This window comes from Stegostoma tigrinum, chromosome 30, assembly GCF_030684315.1.
Source record: "Stegostoma tigrinum isolate sSteTig4 chromosome 30, sSteTig4.hap1, whole genome shotgun sequence".
In the NCBI taxonomy this organism is placed as follows: domain Eukaryota; kingdom Metazoa; phylum Chordata; class Chondrichthyes; order Orectolobiformes; family Stegostomatidae; genus Stegostoma; species Stegostoma tigrinum.
The window spans coordinates 43,144,077-43,157,525 of NC_081383.1; the positions used below are offsets into that span (position 1 = coordinate 43,144,077).

General features: G+C 39.7%; 1 protein-coding gene across 4 annotated transcripts in view; it reads right to left on the reverse strand.

Moving 5' to 3' along the window:
* eps15l1a (epidermal growth factor receptor pathway substrate 15-like 1a) overlaps window positions 1-13,449 on the reverse strand; it is a 336,507-nt gene that overhangs the window by 193,566 nt on the left and 129,492 nt on the right. For all 4 annotated transcript variants that reach the window (XM_048559812.2, XM_048559811.2, XM_048559814.2 and 1 more), the window contains 2 exons: window positions 10,707-10,792; window positions 253-325 (listed from right to left, as the gene is read on the reverse strand). In XM_048559812.2, the coding sequence (XP_048415769.1) occupies window positions 253-325; window positions 10,707-10,792 (159 nt within the window). The remainder of the gene's footprint in view (window positions 1-252; window positions 326-10,706; window positions 10,793-13,449) is intronic.

The following is a 13,449-nucleotide window of genomic DNA, read 5'->3' on the forward strand; positions in this document are numbered from 1 at the left end:
ATTCCCCCCAGGTCAGATAATCTATGTGTATTGCCCATGGAAGATGGCCACACTTAAGCTCATTCAGTGGCCTACAGTTAAAAGGCGGACAAATCAGAGACAACGCCTAGCCACTGCTCATCGGGTGCCCTTGGTGATTTGACTGGTCATTGTTTTAAGTCTAGTCTAGCCCACACAATGTCCTATCAGTCCATGATCACAAGTACATCAACACAGAGAATGCATTAAAATTCATACAGGCAACAAACGTACCTGTACTTCATTTGTTTTCTGTCGGATGGCCTCTTCTTTCTCTCGGATGTCTTGTTCCAATATATATTTCTCCCTGTAACAAACACACCATCAAGCATTCTTTATACCCATTAAAACATTTAACAAAAGAATACCTGTTTGAAAAGAATACACAATAGTGAAACAAGATACACAGGTTAAATGACAGACAAGGAAGACTCAAAAACAAATGTATTTCAGAAATTCGGATTATGAAAACTGAGATCAATAAATCTAGTAATTGTTGAAATGGCATCTGAAACTAATTGTAAAAGCATCCGAATGTTTCAGAAAATAACAGCAACAATTTGGCAAAACCAAACTGTTTTGAAAATGGAATCCTTTTTAACAAAACTATTAAGAAGTTTTTGAGTTTGTAACTAGCAGGGTAACTAAGGTGAGGGCCCAATGATTGTAGTAAATTAGAATTTTGGAAGACATTTGATAAAATGTCACAAAAGAAGTCGTTAAAAAGATAAGGGATTGGGGTAATATGCATGAATGGAGGATTGGTTAAAATACAGAGAACAGAGTAGGGATAAATAGCTTATTTTTTGAGATGCAGAACGCAACAAGGATCAGTGCTTGCTTCTCGGCTAACAATTTATAGAAATCATCATGAGGGCAACTTCCACAAACTTTTCGAGGATATAATGTTAAGTGGAAAAGCAAACTGCGAGAAGTTAGAAGTTGCAAAGGGGAACAGGCTGGTTAGGTTATTGATCAAGAAGATAGAGCATAATGAGGGAAGGTACAAAATTATTTGCAAGATTACTTTTTTAAAAGGTGAGAAGCTAATAAATATTGAGATCTGAACATTTTTGAGGGTACCAGAAAGTTATTATACAGACACAGCAATTAGAAAGGCTGGTAATTCAGGCTACAACTAGAACATAGAACTAAGGATGATAGAACTGTACAGCACAGGAATGAGCCCTTTGGCTCACAATGCTGCGCCAAGCATGACACCAAATAAAACTAATCCCTCTTGCCTGACCTTCGTCCATATCCCTCTATTCCTTGCATATTCATGTGCTGATCTAAAAGTTCCTTAAACGCCTTCATTGTGTCTGCCTCCACAGCCAGTCCTGGCAATGCATTCCAGGCTCCTACCACTCTGTGTAAGAAAAAAACTTGCCCCTCATGTCTCCTATGAACTTTCCCTCTTTCACCTTAAATGCATGCCCCCCCCACCCCGAGTTTTAGACACTTGAACTCTGGGAAAAAGTCTCTGACCATCAACTCACTCGATGCATCTCATAATTTTATACACTTCTATCAAGTCTCCCCTCAGCCTGTGTCACTCCAGAGAAAACAGCCTGAGTTTTTTTAGCCTTTCTTTATAGCTCATACCCTCTATTCCAGACAGCATCCTGGTAAACGTCTTCTGCACCCTCTCCAAAGCTTCCACATCCTTTCTTTAATGAGCCTAGCAGAATTGAATGCAATACTGGCGTGGCCTAACTAAATTCTTATTAAGCCTCAAGATGACATCCTGACTCTTGTACTCAATTCTCCAAACTGTAAAGACAAGCATGCCGTATGCCTTCTTTAACACCCTACCTACTTGCGTGGCCAATTTCAGAGAGCTATGTACTTAAACCGTAAGATCCTTCTGTACATCAATGCTGTCCTGCTATAAACTGTACAACTGGTAGGTTAACTTTCACTGAAAAGGGGTTGAAGTAATACAGGAAGGAAGTTTTGCCAAAATTACTTAGGCTTTTGATAACACAAAATGCTGCATACATCTTTGGTCTCCTTGCCTATAAAAGGATATACTTGCCTTAGAATGCACTAAAGATTTCTTGGAGAAGGTGACTCTCATTCAGGGTGAGACTGAAGAGACTCGGCTTGTATTGCTTAGAATTTAAAAGAATCAAAAGGTGGTATCACTGAAATGCAAAATTATCAACAGACTTAAACAAGGCAGATGCTGAATAAAGAGTCTGAAACTTGGACATTGTTGAATCAGAGTAAGGAGTATGCCAGTTGTAGCGGTAAGTACAATTACATTCTAAAGACATTTGGACAGGTACATGAATGGGAAAGGTTTAGAGGAATACAGACTAAATGCAGACAAATGGGACCAGTGCAGTTGAGGATATGAGTTAGACCAAAGGGTCTATTTCCTTGCTGTGACTGTACGAGGAGAACATCTTTACAGCTGCGGTGCTGTGAATTTTTATAGTAATTCGCTAAATACAGAGCTATAGATTCTTCATGTTGACTATATGAGGTTAATAGATTTTTGGGCACGAAGAGAATAAAGGATATGGCACGAAAAGTAGAGATGAAATGTAGAGGTGATGTATTTCACCCTGAAATAAATTTTGAATAGCTGAGGTAGTTTAGTCTGGATCTTTTGAATGAGAAGCAGGTATTTGCACCTGCTCCTACCAAGAAAAAGAATGGATCACCCTGACCTGACCTAGTAGACATATAATGCTAGTTTCTCAGTATTTGCTAGTGCTGAATGACTTTGCTCAACAAGGAATGGCTTTTCCAATGTTATTCACATCCAAAGAATAAGTCGCTCATGGAAAAATTTAGTGACTGATGATTCTACAGGCAGAAGCATTGCACAATTAACAGTGTTAGCAATATCCACTAAAACTATTCCACACAAAAACTGCTGCAACTGTACATCTTCAACAGGTGAAACTACCCTGAAGTGTCCATGATGTGGCAATGGGTACATGTGGTGTTGTGTAGTTCTGGCAGAAGGTTGACTGTAAGATAATGCACCAACAGGAAACTGGAAGTCGATCCACTGAGTTAGGCACAGGACACCAACGACAGAAAAGTCCTCAAGTAGTACAAACTAAACAATTTGGCCCAAGATTTGGAGGGATAGACCTGTCACTGGGGCTGAGATTTTTTGCCCCTCAGCTGTTGATAACTCTACAGTCAATGCCTCGATGGAGTACACCAGATGAAGAATTAGCAACAGGTTTCCAGGAGCATATGCTGGCGAATTGCAGTATTAACTAACTCCTGCAGCACGCCTAAATGGAGTGATGATTGCATTACGTCCATGAACCTAGTTAAGTGGATTTGTTATTAGGCAAACGTGAATAAACCTGAATGTGTGTGTATGTAGGTGGGTGGGTGTGGTTCAGATCCACACTAATCTAGTCACCATGGGAGCTACTTATTTTACATTTAGCCACTCACTTTTAATGATGCACTCCAGAATACAATTGGGCATGCTCAAATTAGCACTTCAGAACAGAAGGCAATGAAAAAACGTTTGTTTCCAGAGTGCAAACATGGCACCTACTGTGGGTCATGTGGTTCGCACCACACTGAAACACAAGAGCAGCACAGTCACTTGTGGTTTCTGTGGTTTTCAAGCTCATAGAACTCATTTACAAGAAACTCTATATGAGCCATATATAACTACCAATCACTAGAACCCAGTCATGGTATTTTAAAATTAAAAACATTTCTCAAATGAAATGAACGCTCGTTGGCTATAGTTCCACCAGTCAGCGACAGCTCAAAATTTTTAGAGTTTTCAAGAGGTACAGTGCCTACAACTAAGGATTAGGTATGGCTGCCTCAGCAGTAAACTGTAGGTGTGGGCTGTGACTGTCAACCTCTTTCTGGACAGTCCTTCAGTAACTTGAAGATTGCCTGGTGCTGTGGATGGTAATGTTGAGAACAGATGAGCTTACTTAGGAGTCGACTGGGCCGTTCGTTCGAACCCAACTTCACATTGATGTTAAGCGCTTCCAGACTTGCAACTATTTCACTTCAAGCAGCAGAAAGATACTCTTTCATACTGCAGTACAATTCAACAAACATGCAAACTCACAAGAAACACATATATTCCAGCATATCATGCATGATTACATTCAGAGCTGCAAAAAACATCTTTAAACCTCATGAGACCCAATTGTAATCTCCCATGTTCATCCCTGTTAGTTTAGAACTCCAGTGATTATGATATTTGCTAGTGCAACATTAGCTGTTGACCAGGATACTACTTGACATTTCCACTAAAATAAATGGAGCTGCACAATGCCTCCAGCAGATGTATCTGCAAGTACAGTGCAAAGGTCAGAATTAGTTGCCTATTTCCAACAGGCCGATGAGGACAGTTATGAGTCAACCACATTACTGTGCATCTGGAGGCATGTGCAGACCACAGCATGCATGGATCACAGAGTTCCTTCTGCAAAGGAAATTACATGCATTCCAGGCTGTACCAGGATCCAACAGAGCAACTTTGGGAGCACTCAGATTTTTAATACAGGGTCATGCTGCCTCTAATACATTGCCTGCTGCCACATACATTTGACCTTTCATACGCAAAGAATGATCATTTTGTTAATATAGCAAAGTCCATGAAAATGAAAAGCATGCACTTGTAACAAATGAAGTGGAGTGTGTTGGAGAAGACGAGTGAAACACTTCGTGCTCACCAGCACCCTGACCAAGAACTTCCAACTTTGAGTCAGATTTCAAACAAGTCAAGGTCACTGAGTGGTAATATGCTTCTCTGCTACATGAACCAAAGACTTCAGTGTGATTCCAGCATTGTGTTATGTAGCATTTACAACAATTTGGGCTGATTTGATTTTCAAGTTCTCAACAACTGCAACCACTCCTTCTTCTGACTAATGTAAATACTACAGTTTTCCTTTTCCTAGATAATAAAATGTGAGGCTGGATGAATACAGCCGGCCCAGCAGCATCTCAGGAGCACAAAAGCTGACGTTTCGGGCCTAGACCCTTCATCAGAGACCCATCATCCTTTTCCTGATTGGATCACACTGGTGAACATACATTGTCTTCAAAAATGAATAATTCCTGGCATTTGAGTAATATCTGATTTAAAGTAAACAGCAAACAAAATCTGATATGCTGATCTTCCTCCACCAAATCTTTATATTTTCTTTCATGTATAACACACAAGAATCACATGCAAAAAAAACTGTGTTTACACTTTAGGTAAATAATACTATATGCATCAAGCTCCTGAAGGTGGTTTTGAAAAGTTTATGGTTGCATTCATTTTCCAGTTTGAATACTTTTTGCATAGCTTTAAGCCAAAAAAAGTGCATAAAAATACATGTCTTCATGGATTGTCTTGAAAGCAAAACAACTCATTGTATCTAAAACCTTAGGCTTTACCTATAAATTGATCAAAGGAATAAGGTTGTTTAAGGCTTTAACAAAGATTTATAGCTCAGGTTGTGGGTGAAGCTGTTGACTTGTTCACCGAGCTGGTTGTGTTTTAGCAAAAGATTCTGAAAGGAATAAAACAAATTAACACTAACCTTGACAGAAGAATGGTGTGAAAAGGTGTTCAGTGACATCATTAGCTGTATATCAAAACATTGAGTGTACTGATGATCACTGTTCATAGAAAGAAAAGACTAAAGGCACGGTCAGATAAGGAAAGGGAACAAATGGATAGAATGTGTATAAATAGATGGTGCGTTTGCTCCACAGTACTAGAACTGTTCAAATAAATCACACAATGCTCTTGGTCCTTTACATTGCTATACTATATCATTAATTAATGAACATCACAGGTATATATTAGAATAAAGAGTTTGATGCAGGGGACACTATTTCAAGGAGACTAACATGTCTTTATGGTATTATTTGGTTCTCAATAATGATTCTCTTTCTTCCTTTGAACCTTACGTGGAATATATATACACTTGCAACATGTATTCCAATCCACCACTTTAGTATTAATACTCCATAAATAAGTTCTCATCTACCTCATCTATTCCTATTAACGTTGTACACAAACTGAATGTTACCTCCCGAACATCAACAAAAGAGGTCAATTATGTGAGCTTGTCCTTATTAATGCACATTTTGAATTTGCTCAGTGCATCAATGTTGCTCTAAAGACTAGTAATCAAATATTGCTTACTACTGACTTGCATCAGATCAGAACAACTTGTTTTGACAAATAATCTTCAGACGTTCACTTACTGAAAAGGGAGGTGGCAGCCTAGTGGTATTACCACCAGACCATTAATCCAGAGATCCACATAATGTTCTGGGGACCCAGGGTCGAATCCCACCACAGCAGATGGTGGAATTTAAACTCAATAAAAATCCAGAATTAAGAAACTAATGATGATCATGAATCCATTGTTAATTGTTAGGAAAATACCCATCTGGTTCCCTAAGAGATAGAATAGACTGCAGGTGCTGGAGTCAGAAATAACACAGTGTGGAGCTGGAGGACTACAGCAGGCCAGGCAGCATCAGCGAAGCAGGGAAGTCGTTATTTTGGGTTGGGACCCTTCTTCAGAAATGGGAAGGGGTAAGGGATCTCAGAAATAAATAGAGGGGGGGTGTGGCTGGGGAAGTTTGGGATGGTGATAGGTGAGTGTAGGTAGGGACTGGTGAGGATTGGTCAGTGAGGTGGGAGGAGCGGATAGGAGAGAGGACAACGACAGGTCAAGGAAACGGGATGAGAGGGAGGGGTGGTCATGGGATGAGGCTGGGTGTGGGGAGGTTTTGAAACAGGTAAAATCCACATTAAGGCCATTGAGCTGTAGGTTCCTGAGGTGGAATATGAGGTGCTGCTCCTCCAGTTGGCGGGTGGCATCCCTAATATCCTTTAGGGAAGGAAACTGCCATTCTTATCCGGCCTGGCCTACTTGTGACTCCAGGCCCACGGCAATGTGGTCGGCACTTAACTGCCCTCTGGGCAATAAATGCTGGCCTAGCCAGTGATGTCTTCATTTTTTTAAAAAATTCATTCAAGGGATAAGTTCAAAAAGGGAATAATACGCAAGTCTGAAAGAAGTTATAATATTCAAAGGGATGAAAACACATTGGCTCTAGTGCTGCATTGGGGAAAACAATTCTACTTTTCGATGCTATTTCTCATTGCGTCAAAGAGGAAATCCTTGCAATGGTGAGAATTAAGACATAACTGGTGTCACAACCTTGAGAACAATTGCCAAAAATCAAAGTTCCCATCTCTCGACACATGATCAGTAAAGAAAATGAAATGAAAAGTGCTCAGCATGCGTTAGTAAGAAAGGGTACATGCAAACATATGAAACAGCAGCAGAATTGGGCTATTTGATTTGATTTATTTATTGTCATGCATATCTTGTTACAAAAATACAGTTAAAAGTATTGTATAGTGTCACTACTCTCCAGTGCCAACTTAAAACACATAAAAATAAACCAAAACATAGAATATAAAAGCAGTAAAATGAAGAAATAAAGAAAAAATTGTCCAACTTTACAGTCCTTCTCTTTAAGTACTCCATCATGGGCCACAGGCCTGGTGGTCAGACATGGGCCCCCTTAACCAAGCCACTGCCATTGGAACAAAGTCGCCACTCTTTAGCGCCATCTCTTCTCCATCAACACCCTCACCTCTGAGTCCCTGCTGGACCTTGCCAATGGAGAGGACACCAATGCTGTCCAGTACCGCCCAAACCCGATTCCACCATCTTGTTAATGCAACCACTTTTGATGCTGCCATATTGAACCCAAAGCCACCTCTGATGTCAACCCCTTGAATCTGCACTGGACGCAGACACCTCAGGAACCCAAACACGCCTCTATTGCAGCTGCCCTGAGTTGGCGCTAGGAGCATCTCAACACTGCAAAGCTGCCTGGAACCCAAACTCATCTCCAATGTCTCTGCCACAAGTTCAAGCTGCTGGGCCTATTCAAATCCACCACTGCCGCGACTGAGCTCTTCACGAAGAGAAAAATAAAAGAAAAACAAGACGACAGAAGAAACAAAATGAAGTGAAAAGAAAGGCAGACAGAGCGGATGAGCCCTGGGCTCAGATACCCTATTCCACTGATATCTTACCGGAAGCTACTTGGCCCATGGAACCTGTTCTCTTATTCAGAAGATAATGGCTGATCTGTTTAAAATTCCACATTGTCAAAGATTATCTGGGTGGATGACAATGTTGCCTAATTTCCTGACTATCTACATTTGCCTGAAAACAATTAGGATAAGTTTCAGACCACTCAAATTCTTTGCCTGTTTTTAGTTAATTATTTCAATAAAATTCATCATAAATCAAAGACTATGGGATAACCCAAAGATATCACTGGATCTTTATAAATAAATAAATAAAAAGGTGACAAGGACAATTCAATGGATCTTTAAAGAGCTGTCACAGACTAAACTATCCTCTTAGAATGTGCCAACCCTTTCGAATTTACCACAAGATGCAATTCTGAAGAAACATTGAGTTTTTCTTGCTATCTCATGAAGGGGATTTGAAATTTCAGATTTTTTTCTATAGTACTGAATAAAAAATATTGATATCCTGAACATCCAAAACAGCATGTGCTCCATAAACTGCTGCAACCTTGACAAACAACCCAGTGCATTATGGGCACTTGTGATTTGCTCTGCACAGTATGTTCTGCATGTTCAGTGGAAGGGGTGCATCACAGGATGCCATTGGCCCATGCTGCTTTGGTTGCCTAAAACTGGGCGCGCTCAGCAAAATCATTGAGAGCTGAAGTCTGAATCACTTTTGGGATGAAAGTTCTCTATGGCATTGAGAGAAGCTGGAGTCATTGACAGAAGTGACAACATGATTAATGGTATGAAGTATGTGATAACAGCACAGGAAACAAAGGATGTATCTATGGAAGGTATGAATGGTACCGCATTCCTTGTCTTTTAATCTCTCCCGTTTCCCTGCCTATCACAGATCTTTTGTTTTTTTTCTAACTCTGTGCCCCTTTCACTTGCTTAAAATTTATCACAGAGATCTCTAATATTTTTCTATTTCTGATGAAAGGTCTCATATTAAATCTATTTCTGTTCCCACAGATGCTGCCCAACCTATGGTTTTCCAGCAATTTTTGCTCTAAAGTATTGATGCTTTTCTGGAAAACTCTATATCTAAAAGTTAAATGCATAGTCTTCATTACTTAGGTCAAGCAGCACACAGCTCCTACCATGATTTTCTCAAAATATAGTGGGTACTAAACCAAGTAGATAGACAAATAAATCACAGTAAGCTACTGTGTTTGTAATAGAAAATTTCATTTTAAAAGCATTCAAAATTTCATCACTAATCAGTTGGAGGCAGGAAAATGGCAGATGGAGTTTAATCTGGGCTTCACTTTCACTTCCATATCCCTCGATTCCCTTCCTATTCATGTATTCATCCAGGTGCTTCTTCAATGTTACTATTGTGTCTGCTTCCACCACCTCCTTGGCAGCGCATTAGAGGCACTCACCGCCCTTTCTGCGAAAACCTCGTATCTTGCATCTCTTCTGAAACATTGCACCAGCAGCCCCTAGCCCCATGCATCTTGAACCTGCATCCCCTAGTAACTGACACCTCCACCCTGGGAAAAAGCCTCATACTTTCCACCCTATCCATGCTATTCACAATCTTATAGATTTCGATCAAGTCATCCCTCAACCTCCTCTGTTCCAGTGAAAACAAACCCAGTTTATCCAATCTTTCTTCATAGCTAAAATCCTCCATACCAGGCAAAATCCTGGTAAATCTTTTCTGTACTTTCTCCAAAACATCCACATCCTTCTGCCAATGTGCTGGCGAGAACTGTATGCGATATTCCGATTGTGGCCTAACTGAAGTTCTATAAAGCTGCAGCATAACGTGCCTATCCTTATACTCAATACCCCTTCCAATGAAGGCAAACGTCCATAAGTCTTTTTCACTATCTTATCTACCTGAGTGGCCACCTTCAGTGATCTGTGGACATGCACACCTATTTCCCTCTGCATATAAATACTCCCAAGAGTTCTACCATTCACTGTATAATTTCCACCTATAAGTACAGAAGGATGTTAATGCATTGGAAGCAGTTCAGAGAAGGTTTACAAGACTAATATCTGGAATGTGCAGACTGCCTTGTGAGGAAAGGTAAATCTGCATCAGTTCTGAAGAATCATATCAAACTCAAAATTTTATCTCTGTTGCTCTCTCCACAGATGCTGCCAGACCTGCTGAGTTTCTCCAAAATTTTGTGTTTGCTTCAGATTTCCAGCATCTGTAGTATTCTGCTTTCATTACCTGACTACAGTTTGACTAGAATAATAGTTAAGACACGAGCTGCCATTATGAGTTATCTATCTTTTAATACATCTTTTTATGCTGAAAAATATCTTACCTACCCAACACCTCACCTGAGGGGGGCACTCTAATGTTAACAGGTGAGCACAATAGGCTAACTCACCATTGAGATCTGGGATCTGCTCAGTCTGTGTATCTCAGTACAACTATGCAGTATATTTACCACATGACTTTGGGGAACTTCGTGAGTTCTAAAACCGATGATAATTCATTTGAAAGGAGCAAAAAATGACAGTAGGCATCAGCAGATTTGTGTTTTGAACGGCTGTATATTTTTCTAGTTACGTGACTGTTTGATCCTAAAACTGAGAGGATCCTATACCCAGCTGCCATTGCTACTTATAAAATGCTCACCTTTGTAGTTCACTGATTTCATTGCTAATTGCATCCAGCTCTTTGATGCCAGTAAAATCTCCTGAGCCGACCGAACTTGTGCTATCCTATTGAGAAAGGAAATGTACATTATAAAGGAGGCTAACAGAAGGCATACCTAAAATATATATCTTTAAATTACAGGAAAGGTTAAAACTGCGAGTTCACCAGCTAAACAACTACTTTGAATAAAAAAAACCACGGAAAATGTTGAAAATCCTCAGGTCAGGCAGCATGTGCAGAGAAAAAGAGTCAATGGAAATGTCAACTGTTCTCTCTCTACACATCTTGCCCTATCTGCAAACCATCTGCAGTTTTTAAATTTCAGATTTCCAACATCAGCAGTATTCTGCTTTCCATTGCTTTGAATATTCTAGTGACTGTGAAGGTTGAGAAATGAATACATCTGCTCATTATAGATTATTGCAATTCCAGTTTGTAATACTAGAGACTCCTAGTGAGTAACTTCAACTCAAGAGCTCCTTCTGATGGTAAAAAGCAGGGATTGCAGTCAAACAGTTCAAAAAGAGACACCTTCAATTATTTTGTATTTCTTCGAACTTGTCGTGCAAAATTCTCAAACCTATGAACTTAAAAATAACTGAGTTCCACTACTAGTTTCAAAATTCAAGACCAACTATACAATAAAAGGACAATGCACCTATTTTAATTACAGATTAATCTGAAGATAATAGCATAATTTTTCATTTCTCAGAATCTGGACAACACTAGTAAGGCTGCATTCCTTGCCCATCCTTAACTGTCCAGAAGGCAGTGAGACTCTTGAATCGCTGAATTCCTTACAGTTATTAGGCAGGAATCCAATGATGATGAAAAATATGTGTAACAATTCAATGTCATGATGGTATGCGCCTTGGAAGTAACGGTGTGCCCACAACATTTTCGTTCTTGTCCTCCTTACTGGTAAAGGTCACAGAGAGAAAGAATACAATCAAAGCAACTATGGTAAGCCAGGCAACTGTAATTAACAAAGGAAATTATGAGCTGTGTAAGTTGAAAATTGTCAGAAATAGTAGTCAATCTGAGAATTGGGAGTATTTTAGAATATAACAAAGGAAGACCAAGAAACTAACAAAGGGAGACTAGAAAAAGATTTAAACTGGTTAAAAAAATGCAAAAGCTTCTATAGATATAGAAAAAGGAACGCAGATGCTGTAAATCAGGAACAAAAACACAAGTTGCTGAAACAGCTCAGCAGGTCTGGCAGCATCTGTGAAGCAAAAATCAGTTAACGTTTTGGGTCTGGTGACCCTTCCTCAGTTGAGCTTCAGTTCTGAGGTCCTAGTTAATGATACCAGTAAAAACTTGGCAGGGGATCCAGCACTGTGTGATATCAAGGAGGGCTGGGTGGAGAGGTGGAAACAATCTCAGAGATTGTGAAACAGTGATATGGCAAGAATTGGGAAAAGTGCGCATACTGGACATATCCAACTGCCCAAGAGAACAGACAGCTGAAGAGATGACCAAGTAGGTTGCCATGACACATCTTCCACTACAAACAGCATTTCCTTTCAACCAAGGTGGCTAATTGATACAATATGATTGTGTGAAGCCAATTGAAAGTTCGACTAAAAATTCTTGATCTGTGCGATGCTGCTCTGAAATGGTTTGCCATTGTTTGCACAAGCACTCCCAATCTCAAGAAATTAATCAGACTATTCTCACTCAGATGTAATGAACCCCAATAACCAAATTCAACACAATGTCAAAGCTAGCAAAAAGATTGTAACTGGAAAGATTGGCAGCGATGAACATCTGTGGAACTGTATCCAGGTTTGAGTTCATGCTTCCAGAAAACAACAGGCATTTTATAAATGAAAAGAAAAACAAAAAAACTCAATGGTTTGGCACAGTTGTACCTACATTTTCATCTCAACTGAAACCAGTGAGAAACCACCAAAAGAGAAGACTCCTGATCACCTATTCTATTTAAAATATTAATTTAGTGCAATGATTGCTAATGATTTTAAAAACCAGTTATTATTTTGCAAAGAAAACATCCAACAGACAGGATTAATAAACGCAGAACAGATACCAGAAAAATATGGCTGCCATGAGCATCATTACCCGAAATCTTGCTCACTGTACATATTTTGATGCATTATGCAAGCGCACAAGTCTGAAAAATCAATATCCCATTATCATTAGAAAATATTTTTAAGTCAGTGAACAGTCTCTCTTTCAGCCACATCTCCCTCATGTTCACAATAATGCAGGTTACTCCAGACGCGGCCCTGTTTAACCGTGGACTCTGTTTGGACTATTTACATTAAGCCACACTGGGGAATCAGTACTGTGTGTTTGTTATGGCAAAGGGTGTTTTCTGATGACAATCAGCACTATTCCATTCCCATTTTGCTGATATACCAGCTCCAATTTATCTTTCAATTACAAGCATTCCAACTGAAAAGTTTGTCTTGCATCAGTGAAAGTAAGCCTTGGCAGCAGGGGATAGGGTCACCATATCCAAGGACGTCACACAGTTCAATACCAATGCCTATATCAAGGGGTGGCAATACCCGGAAGAACACAATGTCCAAACTACAGTCGGACAATAATGCCACTCTTACAAAGTAAATCCAATACCACTGCTTGCAGTTTGCCTCTGATTTACAAGGCACAACTCGTTGTGGGATATTCAGCACTCTAGTGATGTTTAATTGTGAAACAGGAAAGTAACTGTAGTTTAAATGCAAATCAGTAA